Here is a 21,264-nt window from a genome sequence, read left to right as displayed (position 1 = left end):
CAATGCAAAATCAGAATTTTGCTTTTACCACTTTGTAGGGGAATCGTTCAAAAAACATCGTCCAAATGCCTTTCTGGGATTGACGTGCTGGGATATGCAATAAAACATGCAAACATAACGGAATCATCGATCAGATTATACTGGATTCTGTGTGTTGTCAGTTGTGTAGCAGAAATTGGAGTGCGTTGACAGACTTTGATGTGATCATTAAGGACAAAGAGGTCTGACAAGTGACAACACAACAATATAAAGATTTGGAACATAAGAGTTCCTATAATTTGACTAGAAGCCAGAAAGAGTAAATAAGGCAGCCGCTAAATGATGTAATCAGTTCCTTAGTACGTCAGAATGAGTACCAAACATTGAAAGCATCTCACATCTACTAGTTTTGTACAACAATTCGTCAATTCAAACTCCTCCATCAACTCATTCATCTTTTGAAGCTGGATCCGTTCCTGTTGATGTGCTGTCAGCAAAATACTCCTGGTGCTTCAGGTTCACCCCATACTGTGAAAATGCATCCAAAATATATCAACATAAATACATTATGTAAAGATAAAAGTATCTTCAACAGCAAAACTAGGGCGCCATGCATTTTTATATCCAAATTAAATTCAGGACGCGTAACAGAATCAATCACATGCTCAACAATTGATCAAAACATGTGAATCCCGTGACTCAGCATTACAGAATGTATGATGTATTGATAGCAATCAAATGGAATAAATGGCATTAAGCTGCAATTGACAAAGACTTGCAGAAAACCCCTAACGTTTAGAACCAGTGGGGAAGTGCAAAAACAAGTGGAAAACAACATCACATATGTTGGATATTACATTTCAACATACTTCGTACTAGAAAATTCACCGCACAGCATTCACTCCGATGAGTACAAAAAGTTCTTGCAGGACATGGACTTGCTTTGCTCCAGCTGGCTAGGAGCAAAGCATTCACAATTTCACATCCCTATGCTACGTTGAGGAACTTTTTGCAAACATTTTAAAAAACAAATCAGACAACTCACACAGAATAGTTCATTTTGTTACGATAATAATTTGTATCTCTTTAATGAAAGGGGGGGGGGGGGGGGGGGTTACTCATTCTTCAGTTAATACAATCACCCTTTTCCATTTATAGAGAAGCATTATTGATACATAACATCATACTATTTACAGTAGCTAACAACTCTTGTCAGCATGTATTCCTTTTTGTTGAGATTCTCATCTTCACAAGTTACAACATTGGACCAATCATCCAGCCCAGAAACTCGTATTTTACTTGTAAACACTTAGAGCATACAAATTCATCTTTACAGAACATAAAAGAGTCCCCCACTAGATAATTGTCTTAAACTTAAAACGGCTAAACCAAATGTCTCACTAGCAGAGTAGCAGTGCTTCAATTCTGCATGGCAGTAGGGCTGTTTTGCACAATGTTTAAAATCAAGGCTCTATTTCTTAAAGAAAGTAAACAACTGTTTTCAGCTGCAATCATGCATATACATGATCAACGGGACCTGTTTATGAAGAACAAAAACTCAACTGGAGGAAATAAAACAAAGAGTTGCCAAAACATTTCTTAAGGGAAAAAAAGAGAAGCGGTATAAATGAAATGCCCAAAGTCCAAGGAAACTGCATCAGACACCGGCTAATATCACTACTTATTCTTCCCTATTAAGAAAAAAAAGTAATAAGACTGAGACTACAGACTAAGCTAATATCACTTATTCTTCTCTATCGGTCATAAATTTCACGAATCCAGTTAAGATCAGCAAATCCGATATTCTCGACAAAATTGTCAAGCCATGCACTGAAGATTCGACAAGAAAGTAAAGCCTATTCGCCTATAACAAATGCATGAATGCACGTGGAAGTTCTGAATTTCAAGTTCTTTCTTCAAGCCCCAGACCAGAATTTAGGCAAACTACAGAACATGCAGCGGAAAATGTACACCAAAGTCGCCAGCACTTTTAATGGTTTCTTTTCTCGCTCAACAAGTCAATATTCAACAACATGCTACTGCCACCAAAACATGGAAAGGAAATGCTCCCTACGTCCTATAATGTTTGCCTAGTAAACCCTTTTGGGATGTCCTGAAATACCTTTAATAATTTTCTTAGGCTCCCTACATGCTACGGTCACCAAAACATGAAAAAGAAATGCTCCCACTGAATAATCTATTCATCAACGTTGCTTCACTTCATTTGCATATAGATATAATGGGGAAAAGAAGTTGGGCCTAGAGGGGGTGAATCCTCATAAAAAAAGAAATGCTACGGTCACCAAAACATGAAAAAGAAATGCTCCCACTGAATAATCTATTCATCAACGTTGCTTCACTTCATTTGCATATAGATATAATGGGGAAAAGAAGTTGGGCCTAGAGGGGGTGAATCCTCATATAAAAAAAGTAAAATTTCTTCTTCATTTTACCACCATAACATTATAACAATACATTTCATGTTGATACAGCAGAATAAAAGTAACCAGCTATTCAGTAGCCCTTTTCTTGGAACCTCTTTTAATCAAATATCATCTTGCTATGTCCCAAAGGATGAAATAGATTCTTTTCCAACAAAAGAAGATTCAGATTACACAATAAAACATTGCAAGAGAGCCTTTATTTATTTGATAACATACAAAAGAGCCTATAAAAAATTGCAAGAGCCTTTATTTATTTGATAAAATACAAAAAAGTCTTGAAGTCAAATAAATAACGGCTTTTTCACGATATAACCTCGAGGTTTATGTTAATTCACCATATACCCTCGTGTTTTCAGTAATCACCATATATCCTTATGGTTTGAAAAAATTTACCGCATAACCCTTCCTTTAAGTCACCGTTAGAACTCAAGGGGGTTTTCTCGACCTCCACCTTCATCGTATAATTTTAATGAATTTTATTCACTCCTATGTGATTTCCCCCTTCCACTTAAGATTTCCACAAATCCCTAAATTTAATATGTTCTTTTAATCTAAATAAACTAGCATAACCTCCAATTCAACTTCTCGGAATCTTATAGGAATCTCTGATAATCAGCCCTCTCTCTCTCTCTCTCTCTCTCTCTCTCTCCACCACCATGCAGAACATAGTAAACACCAACGCAAACGCTACCTAAACCTTTCACGATCCCACGCCATCGAGTAGGTGCAAACCCACTTTCCCTCTCATCTCTTCCTCTCATTCACATTCTCTCTAAATACCTAGAAACCCATTTGGGATGGCATCTCTCTATCTATCTCAAACTTTTATTCAATATTCACACACAAATTCCCCAATAAAAGAAATAGAAACAGAGATCCCAGAACAGCTGATGAAATCAAATGTCATCTAATTGTTGGGATATTATTATTTGGGTCAGAGTTTCTTCATAATCATTGATCCTTTGGCTTATTTGTGGTCACTTTTGGCCTCAACGACTCTATTTTACTCTATTTTTGGCAGTGGTTGTCGTCTTCAGCCGTGTATCGACACCGTCTGTCGATGGTCCTAGTGAGAAATTCGTCGAGGATTTCATCTCCCCATTGGAAGACAAAACAAACGAAATAAAATCACCACCTGAATTCCGAATCCAAAAAACCTAGAAAACCTTCAGTAAACCCCGCCAAAATTGGAAGACAAAACAAACCAAATAAAATTGATGAATAAAATTGAAGCAGGAAGAGAAATAATTGATTTTTCCTGTGAACTTATTTGGATAATTAAATTGTAAATGATTAAAAATTGAGGAGCCTTGAAAACCCCTTTTAGTTGTAGGTCGTAAATTTGACGATCGGTAGGAGATGGAATCTAATTAGCACAAAAGAAAGGAGGAAAAATATATAAAAAAAAGGATGAGTTGAGTCTCCTTTTGTTTCTTTGTACAAAGATTTTTAGGGTGGGTTTTCATAGAGGTTGGATCTGAAAATGGGTGAATTTTCATGGAGGTTGGATCATATGGCAGTAGCAATTTTGATTATTTAGCAAAAGAGGAGAGGTGAGGATGAAGGTGGGAGAAGGAAGATGATGTAAACTAACGGAAGTTTGACGGTGTTAGGCATATTAAGGGCAAGTCAAGTGTTTTTCTAAACCTCAAGGGTATATGGTGAATTTTTTCAAACCATAGGAATATATGGTGAATTATTGAAAACACGAGGGTATTTGGTGAATTAACTTAAAACTCAGGTTTATACGGTGAATAAACCGAATAAATAATGTCAATTAACTACAAATGCCTCTGCTTGATCCACCATCAATGCCCAACCTCTTCGACCATAGAATCCATAATGCAACATAAGTTCTTCAAATCTTGCACTAAATTTCGTTTAATTCTACATCTAGCCTCACACTAACCTGTACTCCCTCTGTCCCTTAGAACTATTTACACTTTCCTACAACAGTAGTCCCAAAAAGTATTTAACATTTCTATTTCGAGTTAGAAACACCCTATCTATCTCCATCACATCAGCATACTCTCCCTATTCAACTTCTATACTATCCCAATGTGAAAATCATTAACGGACAAACGGAGTTTTGTTGAACTTTCTATTATCTGTATAATGTACAGTCACATATGGTGTAAACCACATGTGCCCAAGCCATAACATACTCCCTCCGTCCCGGAATACTTGCACCGCTTTCTTTATAAAGCCGTCCCGGATTACTTGCACCGTTTCTATAAATGGTAAAATTTTATTAATATTATATCAACTACCCCTTTCTCATGTCACTTTGTGGTCCCATGTACCCTCCCCTTCCCCCCTTGCCCCCTTTAAAAAGTTGACACATATCCCTATCTATATTAAAAAATACCCCACTATCAACTACCATCTAATTAAATAATAAGTCAATTACTTTGTATTTAACTTTGTGCCGGTCAAACCGGTTCAAGTATTTCGGGACGGAGGGAGTATTAAACTTGTTCTTTCTCATTTAAAATCTCCAACTACCCAAAATCTAGGTTCATCACTGCACCCACACAACATAGATCTCGGCTAAAACGCGGAATGAGGTACTTGGATGCAACAGTCTTCATGAATGGGAACAGGGAAGACCTTAAACCAATAACTTTTATAGGACAAGGGACTGCCCTCACCTAAAGTGGTTGAATAGGGCAAGACTTACATGCAATTATACAAATCAAGTAAGATTACTGATCAGGTATACTCTCTTGCAACATAACAGAACGTTAAAAGTTCTAAATGCTTTATCATTAACCAGCCAGAGGTAAAATTTACTACTTTCATCCATATTGGACGGACTCCAGAGGGGGAAATGAAATTTGTGTTAATTACATTAATACAGAAATATAATTCAAAAGGTTCACATGAAATCCTTGCTAATTTGTTGCTCTTGCATTCAGTTTTTGCAATTTCATGTGAATTTGCATTGAACGCCAAAAGAGGACACAAATTGTGGACCAAGAGAAAGCAACTTGAGAGTTGTGACCATCAAAAGCTAACAGAAGGTATGCATATATAAGGAGTCTCAACCGTTAAAGCCTGATATTTTCAATTGACTCAAAATTTAGCATGTAATGAATTAATTTGATAACATGTCGTTTTTTATCCCTTAAGATTCAAAACTATTTCGTTTAAGCTAGTATAGTAACAAAAAAAAAACATGCATTGTCACAATGAACACACATCACCAGGTTTCATGTTAAACAACAGAGTAAATTCTCACTGATATGGTGATAGGAATAGGTAACAGATGGACAACCATATAGGCCCTGATTGGTAGTTAGAGTTTAGAGTTTAGCTATTTACTGTTTGGATTAGCAGTTAGCTGATTACCTTTTTGTTAAGCAGATTTGACTGCGGATTTGTATATAAGTGTTTGGTAACACTTAAATGATTATTAAAAGCTGATAACTGTTTGATAGTGTAAAATGACATTTATAAATATTGAATTTTTGTAACATACAACTTTTTTTGGTTAATAATTAAGATGAAAATTTAAATGGTGTGTTCAAAATTTAAATGGTGTGTTGCTAATTTACAAATGTACGGAATATAACTTTGGGTAAAATGGAAAATTTAGGTAATACGGTATATGATGTGTAGTTTATGAGTACTTAGGAAGTTTTTTGTGGCATTAACATTAAAATTAAGAAAAGAAGCAACAAAATAATAAAAACTCCAAAAATCTTCAAGGGGACCAAAACCACTGTCCCTCCCTCCCTTTCTCCCTCTCCCTCTCCTCGCTGCACTCAATCTTGATTTACCATCTCCATTTTCATTGCTGCTCTGCTCACCATTTTTTTAGAAGTATCGTTGAGCAGTAATTCATCATCTATTATCTCTCTCCATTTTCAATGCTCTGCTCACCATCTTTTTGAGAGGTAATGCTCCACCCTCTTTGTGTAATAAAAATCAATTAATCCAAGCTCACAATTAAAACTTCCATTGAAGTAAATTTACAGAAAGAATATTGTACGCATGGTTAAAAAGCTAAAGAAAAAAGTTCCAGATCCATTAATTATGGAGGGCGGGAAAGAAAGATGAAAATGGGGTAAAAATGACTTTTCAACAATTCAATTTCAATCCTCTTTTGAAAACGCTGCTCAAGGTTACGTTTTTGAAATTGGAGGATTAAGACCAAACACCACTATTAGAGGTTTTGACTAGTCAAACCTCTAATAGTGGTCCTAACCTCCAATTTACCTTCAAAACTCTCTCTACCAAACAAGGCCATAGCCTCCATTCCACCCTGACTTTCCAATAGGGGAAAAGTGGAAAACAAAACTCTGAACTAATAGAAGCATTTATCAGTGGATTTATGAGTTTAAAAAGTAGGACAATTATAACGGTTTTGAAGAGCAGGGTCGCAATTTGATACCTAGCTTAGACCTAACTTTTCCAAGAATTGAGCTTGGAATGTTGTCTACTTAAAGTAAAAGGTCAATCTGACCTGTCCAGAACTCCAACAGGTAACTATCAAAATCGAGAATATTTTCAGTAGCTCAAATGCTCAATAAAGTTGAATGATTGATCAAGACTAGAGCTTTAGCGAAATAAAATAATGATAACCAACTTAGTCAACTGTTTTAAAAACTGGGTCGATTTACGAAGCAGAAGTGAAAATACAAATCTTAAGATAGAAGGTCGAATACTGGAATCAGCACCAGAATTAGATGAATAGCATGTTTGAAGTACCATTGGCTTACTTCTCAATCAGTGGGAAGTTGGAAACACAACTCCGCAACTTTTTACAAAATGACCTCTATACTAGGACGCTTAAGTTATGACTAAGCTGCTAGAGCTGCATTACATTAGACCTTTTTAAATCCTGCCACACTCAGGAATCAGATCTTAGGTTGGCTAGATTTAAATTCTAAACTAGATTGTCTTGATATCAGGAATAAAAGCAGCCCTTTCAAAGAGATTAATACATTATATGATCAATGGCTCTATAAATTAAGACCAATAAGCTTGATAAGCTTAGAAATATGGTTGTGCGTGTAGCTATTTAAATTTTCAAAGGCCTTTTTAACCCTAAATGATGATGAATTGTTAAGTACTTAAGGTGGATGAAGCAAAATCAAAAATTGAGTGAAAGAAATATTAAACTCGCATTATACTTTTCCTTTTTCAAGATCCTTTGCTACAAACGTGGATCATATGATTGTTAGAGTATATTTTTTGATTGGCTATACTTGGGTTTATATAGCTACATTGACCTTTTACACATTATTCAGGTCAAACCCAGGTTTCAAGTCAAGAAAGATTAATTGTGTTAGCAAATAAGCAAAAATGTCTTGTGGAATTTGGGTGGTCTTAGAGCTCGCATTTTACTCAAACATGAAACTCTTCAAACTTATCAGAAATTCAGAAGCCATTTATAGGTGCAACTGTGCAAGAGCCTTTTCGAAAGAAATTGTCATATTAGTGACAACATGATTTTCACTTCCTCTTTTCAGCAAGAAGTTGTAAGCTTAAGTTAATTTGTTGATCGCTATTTACTCAGCCCTGGAATAGTATATAAGTAGCTAGGCATGATATATATTGAATTCTGTTGTAGTTTATGCATGAAAGTACAGAAAAAACAGGCATGCGTTGAATGTTAGGACTGTAAACATTTCTTTTAACCATAATATTTTAGTAAGTACTCTGTTCCTAGGACACCTAGGTTATAAGGTCATCAAAGATTTATTTTGATGAGTAAATAGTATATTTTGCATCATAAAAATTTTCTACAGAGCAACTCCTAACTGAGATTTATGAGTCAAGTCCAATCAATATATTTTCACATTTTCTAATTCTTTTAAATCTTACCAAATAAGAGAACAGGGGAAATTCCATAAGGTTTACTGCAGTTTATTAGATGTTTTTAAAGTCCATCAGTCGTCATTAATTCAGTTAATCTATCAAACTGTTTTTTCATATAATGACTGCCTTTATACCCATAGTTATGATGTCAAAAATTCAGCAACATAACAGCATATACTGATGCAGGACTTACCTCTCTCAGAGCTCTTGAAAGGTCCTCCATCGTCAAAACGAGACGCTTTTCCTGTTTCCCAAAGATTAAAGAAGCATGAAACAATTGTTAATTTCATTGACTATTTTCACCAACCATAACTACCCCTTTTGGTTGGACGGAAGGAAAGAGGGGATGGACAAGGCACAAGCTCTATAGTAAAGTAAACTCAACCATCAACATACCTTTTGCTGCTTATCTCTTTTGTCTTTGACCACAGACGACTGCCTGGCTTTGCAGTGCCTACAGAAATGTCAAAGCATGAATATTCATCATCATGGTGACAGAATCAATAATCTTTAATAACTATAGTGTAAATAAGCAACATCACATATGTGCTGACATGCAGGGAAATTCTTTTGCTTTGTTCTACAGCAAGGGACCTTTTCTTTCAGGATGTCAAATGCGCAGGAAAACTAAAAATGCACAAGGGGGATCTGTTTCATTTAGTCATGCTGCTATTATAACATCCAGTCGTCCAAGGGCAGTAAGATGTATGGAATAGGATCACGATCATGTATTACCCTCTTAACGATCACCTATTAACCCTGTAACATAAGGTGGAGGTAGAAAGGTTGGAGAGAGAAATAGAAAGAGCTTGGCTGAAAGTCATCATGATATTGATTAATCAGCAAATTTCTCCACTGGTACAAGTTTCTTTTTCAAAGTTCATACACTTTCTGTTTTGGTCCACTTTTGGCTTTTGCGTTGTGTTTGTGTGTGTACACAGTACACATTTCAACTTTCATAGTGTTTTCTGTGCCTACTCGTTTCATGTACTTGTGAGTTGACTTATTGTTTTGTTTGATTTTTCTATTCTTTGTTTGATTGACTTTTTCAACTATAAGGTGACTAAAACTTCTTTGTAGAAAATTAAATTACAGCAACACACTAGTACAGGTTATTTCTAATCAAAACCGAGGAAAGACATATTCTAAAGAGGTAGTGAAAAGAGGACGTAGTTAACTAGATAGACTGAAGGTGAAAAATCAAAGGGAAAAAAAAACTCAGGCATTCACAAACTCCAACACCCACACCAACATGCAGAAGTAAATATATGTATCTGCCATAAGTACACTCGCAAACAAGTTCAGTTATTAACTTATTATACAGGCAGATGGAAAATAGCAAGAGACATACTGAAGGGCATCAGTAGCAACCTCCGAAATGAATTTCTGAGTAGCAACAGCCACGAGTCTAATCCTGAAACAAAAGGACAGCACTTCGATTATGTTTCTGGCACGGTCAGTGATCTAAGCAGCAAGATCAAGAATAAAAGAAAGCATATGCAATTCAAGCATCAGAAAAAGAATCTTTTGCTTCCCCTACTTGTATTCAAAAACAATTCTTACGTTGTGTGGGATTTTCCCTCCTCATATCTCTGTATGAAGTGTGACCTGATGCGGGACTATACTCTTGTTAGAAAGATACGATTTGGTGTATGCTAAGCTTTTAATTGGGAGACTCCTAATCCTCTAGTTTGTAAGTGACACTCTATTCCAGTTTAAAACAAATAAGACATTTTACCCAAAACTTTCATTTCAAATTAAAGACATCCTACAACATTGATGCAACCGTATTGTCATCTTACAGTATCAATGTAAGAACGGTCTCACGAGAGAGAAAGACAAATAAATGCCATAGATGCAATAATTTATATAGAAAAAAGCTGATAACACCAATTGCACTTCACAGCCCTAATGCTTGCCTCCCAAAATTGAGAAAACTGTACACATTTGGTAGAATAAGTTTTGTCAATAGATGAATAATTCTCCAGATTTATCCCAATTCTTAATAGTACTTGTTAATAAGGTTATAGTCACCTTGTATATTCTTGTCTAAACTTATGTATTTCATCAATCACCACAACCTAAATAGCGAGGTTCACTTTCCAATGATAATATTGAGCTCCAAATTCGACATCAAAATGGGAAAAAAAAAATCATATCAGTGACCTAGACACTAAACTCGAACAAAAAAATATAAGCAAACATAAAATTGCGCATTAATGATGCATTACCGAAACCTAATTTTTACAAAAGCTACTCAAAATTGCGCTATGAAGATAAACTGAACAACTGAAATCAATGAATTCAACAATCGTAAGTAATTTTATTTAAAAGGAAACGAAATACCTACAATCGAACATCGGGACATTGAAATCCACTTTTGCCGAGGTAATGTTCAACCAATTCATCAGGAATCTGTACAGGAAGAAGAGCATCTCGTCAGAAAATTAATCAGAAATTTTCAAAGAAAACAAATTTACAAATTAAGAAAACAGGTTAAAATTACGGTGGGAGTGTAATCCATTAACGATGCAAGAAACTCAGAGAGTGTGGCATCATCGTCGTGCCTGCCATCGCTGGTTTGAGGGCTCTGATTCATCCTCTCTCCTTTCTGTCGCTGCTCACTGTTCACTGCAACGATTCTGTATATTCTGGGTTTTCAATTTAATGTTTGAGTCGTTGACGCTAGATGAAAGTTTAGGATCCCCGTCAAACATAACCTCCCGGTTCCTTGCCTCCTGCGATATCGAGCAATCGCACGTTAATGTGTTCGGGCCAGGCTAGAGTTTGAGGTTGAACTTAGATCAACCGAGCTTTTAATTTGGTTGTTCTAGCTTGGCTCGCTAGTAAAACATCTAAGTTTAAGTTTGAGCTTGAACCGATCTACACCAAAATTAAACAATCATTTAATAATTGCTTTTTTTTCAATGTTAAACTAAACAAACCAAAACTAAGGAAAGCAAAAAAAAGAGATGGAAGTCGAAGTCGCTCCATTCGCAAGATCAGCCCTTTGAACCTATTGTTGACTTACCTTGTGAATATTACATTATTCCATGGTCTTGTCCAAGCGTCGTATCTCCTTCAAAGTAAAGAGAATTTGTCTGTTACCTGCATCATGATGTAGTAACATCTCGACCAACGTTTGAGAGTCAGCCAGAATTGTAAAGCGCTGGAGAATAGCATCAATACTCCATTGGAGAGCAAATAAACATGCAAGTGCTTTTGCATGTAAAACCTACTCCGTTTTTTCCCACATACGCCCCTCCTAAGACCCTGTATATGACCCCTTGTTGATTTTTAAGGAACCAACTCATACCAACAGTTCGAGTTCGCTTCTTCAATGAACCATCGATCAACCTGAATAAACCAACTTGTTCCTTTCATTTCTATACCAGTAGCGGCGGATCCAGGATACTATTATAGGATGGGCCGTTACATATTACTAAATTTAAATAGACATTCAAATAAAAATAAAACTAATTTTTTTAATGAAAATAGTTTGTTTTCTTTACTTGTATCTAAAATTTTCAATTAAACTTGGTGACCTAAAAATATACTTGTGTAATAATAAATAAATGAAAATTTTATAAAAATCATAGTACAGTACTTCTTAACGGGTCGGTTACTCTGTATATCCCAAAGAAAAAAAATACTTTGTAGACGAAAATTAGTCAAAATTTGGCTATATCACTTGTGTATGTACAAAATTTTAATTTTACATCGGTACTTTGGTAGATGTTAGTTACAAATGGCATGCGCCAAAATTACTACAGAGAAGAAAAGATAGTTACTCTTATAAGGCTTCAAAAGGAATAGAAAAACAATAAATAAATGAGAAACTAGTTGGCAGCCAAACGTTGGATAAGGGACTCGAACCCTGCAACCTTGGATCTATAAGGCTTTACCAAAAACGTTGAACCAACTCCCCCCAACAGATTTACAGCTTACTTATGTTAAAGAAAATATTTATAACTTACATCCATAGGGCGTGCCAAAGCCCAGGTAGGCCCCCCTTGGATCCGCCGGTGTATACCAGTAAGCATTGCTCCAAAAAAATCCACATGGTAAATATGATCAATTTTTGGAGGATGAAGAAAGCGTAAGTTAGGCTATGGCTTATTGTGTTAGGTTATGATACATATGACAATTCATAAATCATGCGGAAAAACCATAAAGCCAGGAAAGCATATTATATTCACATAATCATTTAGCATAGTATTGATGCATACATGTTGTAGCGTGCCTTCCCTAGCTGCGCCCGAACCGAACAAGAACAAGTCTTTAGGACTCCAAATGTCGTCCCTCCGTAGATAGTCCACAGTACGTCCGGATCCGCCTCAAGTTAGACCAACTAGAATCGCCCTTAAGGTTACTAGGAATTTCGGCTAGTGTTTGCAAGTGTATGGTTAATTTTATTTCAAAAACTTACCCTTTGAATACTTCAATCGTCACTGTAAATAATGACCCTAGGCACTTATTTATAGAGGTATGGAAAAGGAACTGGAATCCTATTAGGATACTAATTAATTTAATTAGAATCCTGCTAGGACTCTATTTAAATAAACTTTATCTAATAGGTTTAGGATTTAATCTTTTATCGAATCCCGATAGCTTTAGGATTCGCACACGAGCATCGCACGAGCACCGTACACCCGCGCAGGCCTTGCGGCCCACGCTGAGCGCACAGCGCTCGGCCCATGCTACTGTCCGCGCGCGCCCATGGCTTCGGCTGGGCCTGGCTTGCGCTGGGCCTGGTCGAGGCTTTGGCGTGTGTTGGTGATGCGTGTGGCTTGCTGGGCGATGGCCTGGCTTCGTGTTGGGCCTTCGTCTAGCGAGCCTCGTCCGATGCTAATTCGTACGATACGCTTCCGATTAAATTCCCGATTTCGGAATTCATTTCCGATACGAACAATATTTAATATTTCCGATTCCGGAATTAATTTCCGTTTCGAACAAATATTTAATATTTCCGTTTCCGGAATTATTTTCCGATTCCGATAATATTTCCGATTCTGACAATATTTCCGTTTCCGGCAATATTTCCGATTCCGGCAATATTTCCATTTCCGATAATATTTTCCGATTCTGACAATATTTCCGTTTCCGGCAATATTTCCGATTCCGGCAATATTTCCATTTCCGATAATATTTTCCGATACGTACCATGTTTCCGTTTCCGGCAACATCTACGACTTGGATAATATTTATATTTCCGATACGATCCATATTTCCGTTTCCGGCAATATCATCGTTTCCGGAGTATTCATTTCTTGCTTGTGACGATCTCAGCTCCCACTGAAACCAAGATCCGTCGATTCCGAATATCCATAGATAGAGTATTTAATGCCATTAAATACTTGATCCGTTTACGTACTATTTGTGTGACCCTACGGGTTCAGTCAAGAGTAAGCTGTGGATTAATATCATTAATTCCACTTGAACTGAAGCGGCCTCTAGCTAGGTATTCAGCTCACTTGATCTCACTGAATTATTAACTTGTTAATTAATACTGAACCGCATTTATTAGACTTAAAATAGAATTCATACTTGGACCAAGGGCATTATTTCCTTCAGTCTCCCACTTGTCCCTAAGGACAAGTGTGCATTTCCTAATTCCTTTGTCGCTCGATGCTTGCTCTTGAACATAAGGTAAGAGTTGTCATCCTTATTATGTCCAGAGGTGTTCCTCGGTTTCAGAGTTCAACTGATCAAATAAACAGATAATCATAGCCTATGATTCATCCGAGCACGGCCATGCATTTCACAGTTTCTAGCTCTCCGAGTGGCCTTGTACAACTTTTAAGCATCTCATCCCGATTTATGGGAGGACAATCCCAATCTTGCGATCTTGAAATTAGACTTCGTTTGATAGGTGATTACCTGAGCGTTGCCTTTATAGCCTCCTTTTACGGTGCGACGGTTGGTCAACGTCAAAGCAACCAGTTCTCAAACAAGTAATCTCAAATCACTCAGGTATTGAGGATTTAGTGTCTAATAATTTTAATGAAATTTACATATGACAGATTTTCATCTCTTACAGTAAAGTTTCATAGGTCTGTCCGATACTAGTCTTCCCAAAGTAAGTATCTATGCAAATGATTATGACATTGCCATGTCCACATAGTTCAAGAAACAGAACTACTAGTCATCTTGCATTCTAGTCGTCTAACGTTTTCTATGCGTCCAATTTTATAGAAAACTCCGACCATGGACCATTTTCAACTTTTGACATTCAAGTTCACTTGATAGACATTTCTTAGTCACATGACTGGTCCTGACAGTCTATCTTGAATATATCGTCAAATTGAAGGGACTCATCATTTAATACTAAACCAAGATTAAATGGAATATGAAAATACATTTCATATATGATAAATGTTCAACCCCATTGTTTTACAACCATGGGCCTCAAACCCATCTTTAAAACAGTTCATGGAATTCAAAACTATGCTTGATTTCCAGTGCTACAACGTGAGTGTTGCTTCTCACTTGTTGCATAGGTTTAGTTATCACGCTTTGCCAATCTTAATAACCTTTTCATCGAATGTTCTTCGAGATAGATGATAAGATCTTTTGAGTATGTTTATTTTGTGATCTAGTCTTTCTTGCTACAATAGTGGTTCTACGCATTTTGCAATGAAGAACTATTAAGTCAACAGACATGTGATCTACCCAAGTTCAATGAAGAACTCTTTAACATAAACAACCCTGTTTTATTGCTTCTTAGGCAATAAGTACTTTTACTTCAACTTTATAGGTTGCTAGTGATGCTTTGTTTGGAATTACTTATCCAAGCAGTTCAAAGATATGTGGAATACTTTCCAGCTGTATCTTAGAACATAGAAATTAATATTTTAATATCCCACGCAACAACTCATGGTCTCCAATCCATGTTGCCATTTCAAAACACGATGCTCTATAGCTCGTCCTTATCAATGGTTAACTCCAAAGGGTCTTGCTTGATCCTTTGCCAGTGTTTATGCGTGTAGCATCAATATTTAGCATATCTTTATTTCCTTGAATCAAGAACTATTCCTATGTACCTTTTTAAGTACCATAAGTTTTTCTTGATCTCAATCTAGTTGATCTTCACTTAGATCAATAGAGATTGGTATATGTTCGTTATGCCTAAAGCCATACGATACGTTTTGGCGATCCTCAGATTATATCATACATGATAAATTCTTTTGCAGAATAATTCCCAATTGAATTCTATTCATGTAACTTTAGCTCATCTAGTTTCAGTAGATACTAAATCCAGCTAAATTCTTTGACATATAATATAGGTTAAGAACTTACTTAGATCCTTTGATGTTTAACTTAGTAAATGCTTATACATAGTTCAAACATTCTTTACTTAGATTTATTCACATGGGTCGAATATCTCCAATGGAGTATTTCGTGTTTGATTTAGTAAATGCCATTACTTAATCCAAAACAATATTATAAGATCTTTGTAAATAGATCTTAAAACCCAATATGTACTAAGTTTCGCCATGGTCCATCATTGATGAATAATTTCAAATCTAAGTCATTAGCATTTGAATGTTATTTCACAATAGAGAGATATGTGTGTGATACACATAGGACCAATTAAGTTTTACGTACTCCCACTAAACTTCTTATAAATCTATAAGAATCATGTACATTTTATGAAACTAAAATACTTATTAGCTTCACTAAAATACAATTCCACTTCCCAATTGCTTGCTTAAATCTGTACTTAGATTTTATAAGCTAGCTTTCCTTTTCAAGCATTTGTTTGGATCCACAAATCCTATGACATACCATGTACATAGTTTATTCCAACATTTGATTGAGGAATACGTTTTGTCATCCAATTGCCATATGTACCAATATGCAATCATTGCTTGATTTATAGACTTGAGCATTACGATTATGCATGAGGTTTCAACACAATCCACGCCGTGAATTTGCTTGTAACCTTTAGCAACTAATCTAGCTTTGTGTGTGAACACAATTTCATGTTTGATGGTTTTTATCCTTAAAACAAACTTGCAACCAATAGGTGTGAAACTATTCTTGCAAATCAACAAAATTTCAATTTTGCCATCAAAACATTGAGTATGTTTTATGGCCTCTAACCATTTAAAACATTTGAGTCTATATATGGCCTCTAACCATTTTAGGGAATCTGGGTTTCGTCATAGCTTTCTTACAGGTCACAAACTCATTAACCTACATGATAATAGTTTGACTGCAAGTTGTAGGTTTCTTCACTATCTAATAGAAGAATCGCATAGATTCAGTGACCTGAACTCTATGCCTACTTGGGTATAGAACATCAAACAATAGAATATCAATAGCCACTTGAAAGTCCTTTGAATATTCTGTTCTCCTTGAAGCACTTGTAAAGTCTTCTAAGAGATGTCTATTCTTTAAAGCCACTTCTAAAGTCCTTAAAGAATAAGTTCGGATTTTCTGAAGCACTTCGGAAAGCCTCCGGAATGTCCGTTTATGTTTGTTGTTCGCCTCGAAAACTTTCGAGGTCTATTTTCTCCCACTTGTCATTTTGGAAACGAATCTCCAAAAGGACATTATTTCGAGCCAACAAACATTATGTTCTCAAAAATTCGTGGTAGAAACAATACCCTTGTGTCTCATTTGAATAAATCACAATGAAACATATATCTATACTTGGGCCTTAGTTTGTTGAATAACAAACACTAAGCTCCCACTGAGTTTAGGAACTCTTTAGATATATTATGAAAAGATATTCTGAAATTACTTTTCAATAGCTTTGACGAATTTGGTTTAGTTTGGTGGTAGTTGAGCATTTTGTTTTAGAAATTATAGGAAAAGTCTTTATGATTCATCATTAATCGAATCAAGTACTAATTGACTTCGATTATTCCAACTAAGATATGCCATATCTTATGGACCTAGATTGTGAAATTACAACACACAATCATTGATGATCATATTGTTAGGTTATGATACATATGACAATTCATAAATCATGCGGAAAAACCATTTACCAGGAATACATATTATTTACACATAATCATATAGCATAGTTTAGATGCATACTCTTTGTTGCGTGCCTTCCCTAGCTGCGCCCGAACCGAACAAGAACAAGTCTTTAGGACTCCAAGTGTCGTCCCTCCGTAGATAGTCCACAGTACGTCCGGATCCGCCTTAAGATTGACCAACTAGAATCGCCCTTAAGGTACTAATAATTTTCGGCACTTTTAGGCAAGGAATGTGACTGAATTTTTCTCTCAAAAACTCACTTTGAATACTTGAATACTTGTTATAAATTGTGAACCCAGGCCACATATTTATAGGGGTATGGAAAGAGAATTGGAATCCTACTAGGATACGAATTAATTAAATTAGAATCCTAATGAAACTCTTATTTAATTAATTTATCAAATAGGATTAGGAATTTAATCATTAAACGAATCCTGTACGTTTTAGGTTTCGTATGTGAACACAAACACCCACGCACGCACAGCAGCCCACGAGGGGCGCCATGCGCGCGCGCGCACAGCCCGAGCATCGCAGCCCACGACTGCCGCAGCCTTGGGCGCGCGCTGGGCCTGCCTTGCGGTGGGCTTGGCGCAGCCTTGGGCTGGCGTGTTGTGGCGCGCGTTTCCCTTGCTGGACGTGGGCCTGGCTTCGTGCTGGGCCTTCGTCTAGCAAGCTCGTCCGATGCTAATTCGTACGACGCGCTTCCGATTAATTTTCCGATTCCGACATTCATTTCCGATACGAACAATATTTAACATTTCCGATTCCAGAATTTATTTCCGTTTCGAACAAATATTTAATATTTCCGTTTCCGGAATTATTTTCCAATTCCGATAATATTTCCGATTCAGACAATATTTCCGTTTCCGGCAATATTTCCGATTCCGGCAACATTTCCCGATACGTACCATGTTTCCGTTTCCGGCAACATCTACGACTTGGATAATATTTATATTTCCTATACGATCCATATTTCCGTTTCCGGCAATATCATCGTTTCCGGAGTATTCTTTTCTTGCCTGTGACGATCTCAGCTCCCACTGAAACCAAGATCCGTCGATTCCGAATATCCATAGATGGAGTATTTAATGCCATTAAATACTTGATCCGTTTACGTACTATTTGTGTGACCCTACGGGTTCAGTCAAGAGTAAGCTGTGTATTAATATCATTAATTCCACTTGAACTGAAGCGGCCTCTAGCTAGGCATTCAGCTCACTTGATCTCACTGAATTATTAACTTGTTAATTAATACTGAACCGCATATATTAGACTTATCATTGAATGCATACTTGGACCAAGGGCATTATTTCCTTCATATTTAATGCCATTAAATACTTGATCCGTTTACGTACTATTTGTGACCCTACGGGTTCAGTCAAGAGTAAGCTGTGGATTAATATCATTAATTCCACTTGAACTGAAGCGGCCTCTAGCTAGGCATTCAGCTCACTTGATCTCACTGAATTATTAACTTGTTAATTAATACTGAACCGCATATATTAGACTTATCATTGAATGCATACTTGGACCAAGGGCATTATTTCCTTCAGTCTCCCACTTGTCCTTAGGGACAAGTGTGCATTTCCTAATTCCTTTGTCGCTCGATGCTTGCTCTTGAACATAAGGTAAGAGTTGTCATCCTTATTATGTCCAGAGGTGTTCCTCGGTTTCAGAGTTCAACTGATCAAATAAACAGATAATCATAGCCTATGATTCATCCGAGCACGGCCATGCATTTCACAGTTTCTAGCTCTCCGAGTGGCCTTGTACAACTTTTAAGCATCTCATCCCGATTTATGGGAGGACAATCCCAATCTTGCGATCTTGAGATTAGACTTCGTTTGATAGGTGATTACCTAAGCGTTGCCTTTATAGCCTCCTTTTACGGTGCGACGGTTGGTCAACGTCAAAGCAACCAGTTCTCAAACAAGTAATCTCAAATCACTCAGGTATTGAGGATTTAGTGTTTAATAATTTTAATGAAATTTACATATGACAGATTTTCATCTCTTACAGTAAAGTTTCATAGGTCTTGTCCGATACTAGTCTTCCCAAAGTAAGTATCTATGCAAATGATTATGACATTGCCATGTCCACATAGTTCAAGAAACAGAACTACTAGTCATCTTGCATTCTAATCGTCTAACGTTTTCTATGCGTCCAATTTTATAGAAAACTCCGACTAGGGACCATTTTCAACTTTTGACATTCAAGTTCACTTGATAGACATTTCTTAGTCACAGGACTGGTCCTGACAGTCTATCTTGAATATATCGTCAAATTGAAGGGACTCATCATTTAATAAACCACAAATTAAATGGAAAAATGAATTCTCTTCATTTATTGTGAATGATTAACCAATAATGTTTTACAAAGATTTAAACTTTAAAACTTTAAAACATTAAACAGAGACATCAAAGCCATTCTCCAATATGCTTGATTCCCATAGCTGCAGTGTGCGAGTTGTGCTTCGCCTGCTGCAGAGGTTTAGTCAATGGATCTGATATGTTGTCATCAGTTCCAATTTTGCTTATCTCGACTTCTTTTCTTTCAACGAACTCTCGTAGAAGGTGAAATCTACGAAGTACATGCTTGACTCTCTGGTGGTGTCTAGGCTCCTTTGCCTGTGCAATAGCTCCGTTATTATCACAATACAAGGCAATTGGTCCTTTAATGGAGGGGACTACACCAAGTTCACCTATGAACTTCCTTAGCCATATAGCTTCCTTTGCTGCTTCATGTGCAGCAATGTACTCCGCTTCAGTTGTAGAATCCGCAATGGTGCTTTGCTTAGCACTTTTCCAGCTTACTGCTCCTCAGTTGAGGCAGAAGACAAACCCAGACTGTGATCTGAAATCATCTTTGTCGGTTTGGAAACTTGCGTCCGTATAGCCTTTAACAATTAATTCATCATCTCCACCATAGACCAGGAAGTCATCTTTGTGCCTTTTCAGGTACTTCAGAATATTCTTGGCAGCAGTCCAATGCGCCTCTCCTAGGTCTGACTGGTATCTGCTCGTAGCACTGAGTGCGTACGCAACATCCGGGCGTGTACATATCATAGCATACATTATTGAACCAATCAATGATGCATATGGAATCCCATTCATTCGTCTACGCTCATCAAGTGTTTTTGGGCACTGAGTCTTGCTTAGAGTCATTCCATGAGACATGGGTAGGTAGCCTCGCTTGGAGTCCGCCATCTTGAACCTATCAAGCACCTTATTGATATAAGTGCTTTGACTAAGTCCAATCATCCTTTTAGATCTATCTCTGTAAATCTTGATGCCCAATATGTACTGTGCTTCTCCTAGATCTTTCATCGAAAAACATTTCCCAAGCCAAATCTTGACAGAGTTCAACATAGGAATGTCATTTCCGATAAGTAATATGTCGTCGACATATAATACTAGGAAAGCAATTTTGCTCCCACTGACCTTCTTATATACACAAGATTCGTCTGCGTTCTTGATGAAACCAAAGTCACTGACTGCTTCATCAAAACGTATATTCCAGCTCCTGGATGCCTGCTTCAATCCGTAGATTGACTTCTTTAGCTTGCATACCTTTTTAGCATTCTTTGGATCCTCAAAACCTTCAGGCTGTGTCATAAACACAGTTTCTGTTAAAACGCCGTTTAAGAAAGCAGTTTTGACATCCATCTGCCATATTTCGTAATCGTAATATGCAGCGATTGCTAACATTATCCGAATAGACTTTAGCATTGCAACTGGTGAAAAGGTTTCATCGTAATCCACACCGTGGACTTGCCTGTAACCTTTTGCAACCAATCTAGCTTTGAAAACTTCAATTTTCCCATCCTTGTCCTTTTTCAGTTTGAAAACCCATTTGCTTCCAATGGCTTGGTAGCCATCTGGCAAATCGACCAAATCCCATACTTGGTTTTCAGACATGGAGTCTAATTCAGATTGCATGGCTTCTTGCCATTGCTTGGAGCTAGGGCTCGTCATAGCTTGTTTGTAAGTCGCAGGTTCATCACTTTCAAGTAATAGAACGT

The 21,264-nt window shown here is 36.9% G+C and overlaps 1 protein-coding gene across 1 annotated transcript; it reads right to left on the bottom strand.

Annotated features, from left to right (window-relative positions):
* Positions 1-247: 247 nt before the first annotated feature.
* LOC110775495 (transcription initiation factor TFIID subunit 10) lies at positions 248-11,045 on the bottom strand. The gene is made up of 6 exons (XM_021980094.2): positions 10,756-11,045; positions 10,600-10,664; positions 9,601-9,663; positions 8,646-8,703; positions 8,443-8,493; positions 248-507 (listed from the first exon to the last, which is right to left on the bottom strand). The coding sequence occupies exons 1-6, from the start codon at positions 10,846-10,848 to the stop codon at positions 427-429; spliced, it is 411 nt and encodes a 136-aa protein (XP_021835786.1). The 5' UTR covers positions 10,849-11,045; the 3' UTR covers positions 248-426.
* Positions 11,046-21,264: the final 10,219 nt, after the last annotated feature.

Source organism: Spinacia oleracea, chromosome 1 (genome assembly GCF_020520425.1).
Source record: "Spinacia oleracea cultivar Varoflay chromosome 1, BTI_SOV_V1, whole genome shotgun sequence".
NCBI classification, from domain to species: Eukaryota; Viridiplantae; Streptophyta; class Magnoliopsida; order Caryophyllales; family Amaranthaceae; genus Spinacia; species Spinacia oleracea.
This window is presented reverse-complemented; position numbering and strand designations above follow the sequence as displayed.

Bases quoted from the DNA above. Each gene is read 5' to 3' on its own strand.
- LOC110775495 (XM_021980094.2), bottom strand. From the start codon at position 10,848: ATGAATCAGAGCCCTCAAACCAGCGATGGCAGGCACGACGATGATGCC. The intron at 8,494-8,645 runs GTATGTTGATGG...TTTGGGAAACAG, and splicing joins AAAGAGATAAGCAGCAAAAG to GAAAAGCGTCTCGTTTTGAC. The intron at 508-8,442 runs GTAAGTCCTGCA...GCATTTTCACAG, and splicing joins TTTCAAGAGCTCTGAGAGAG to TATGGGGTGAACCTGAAGCA.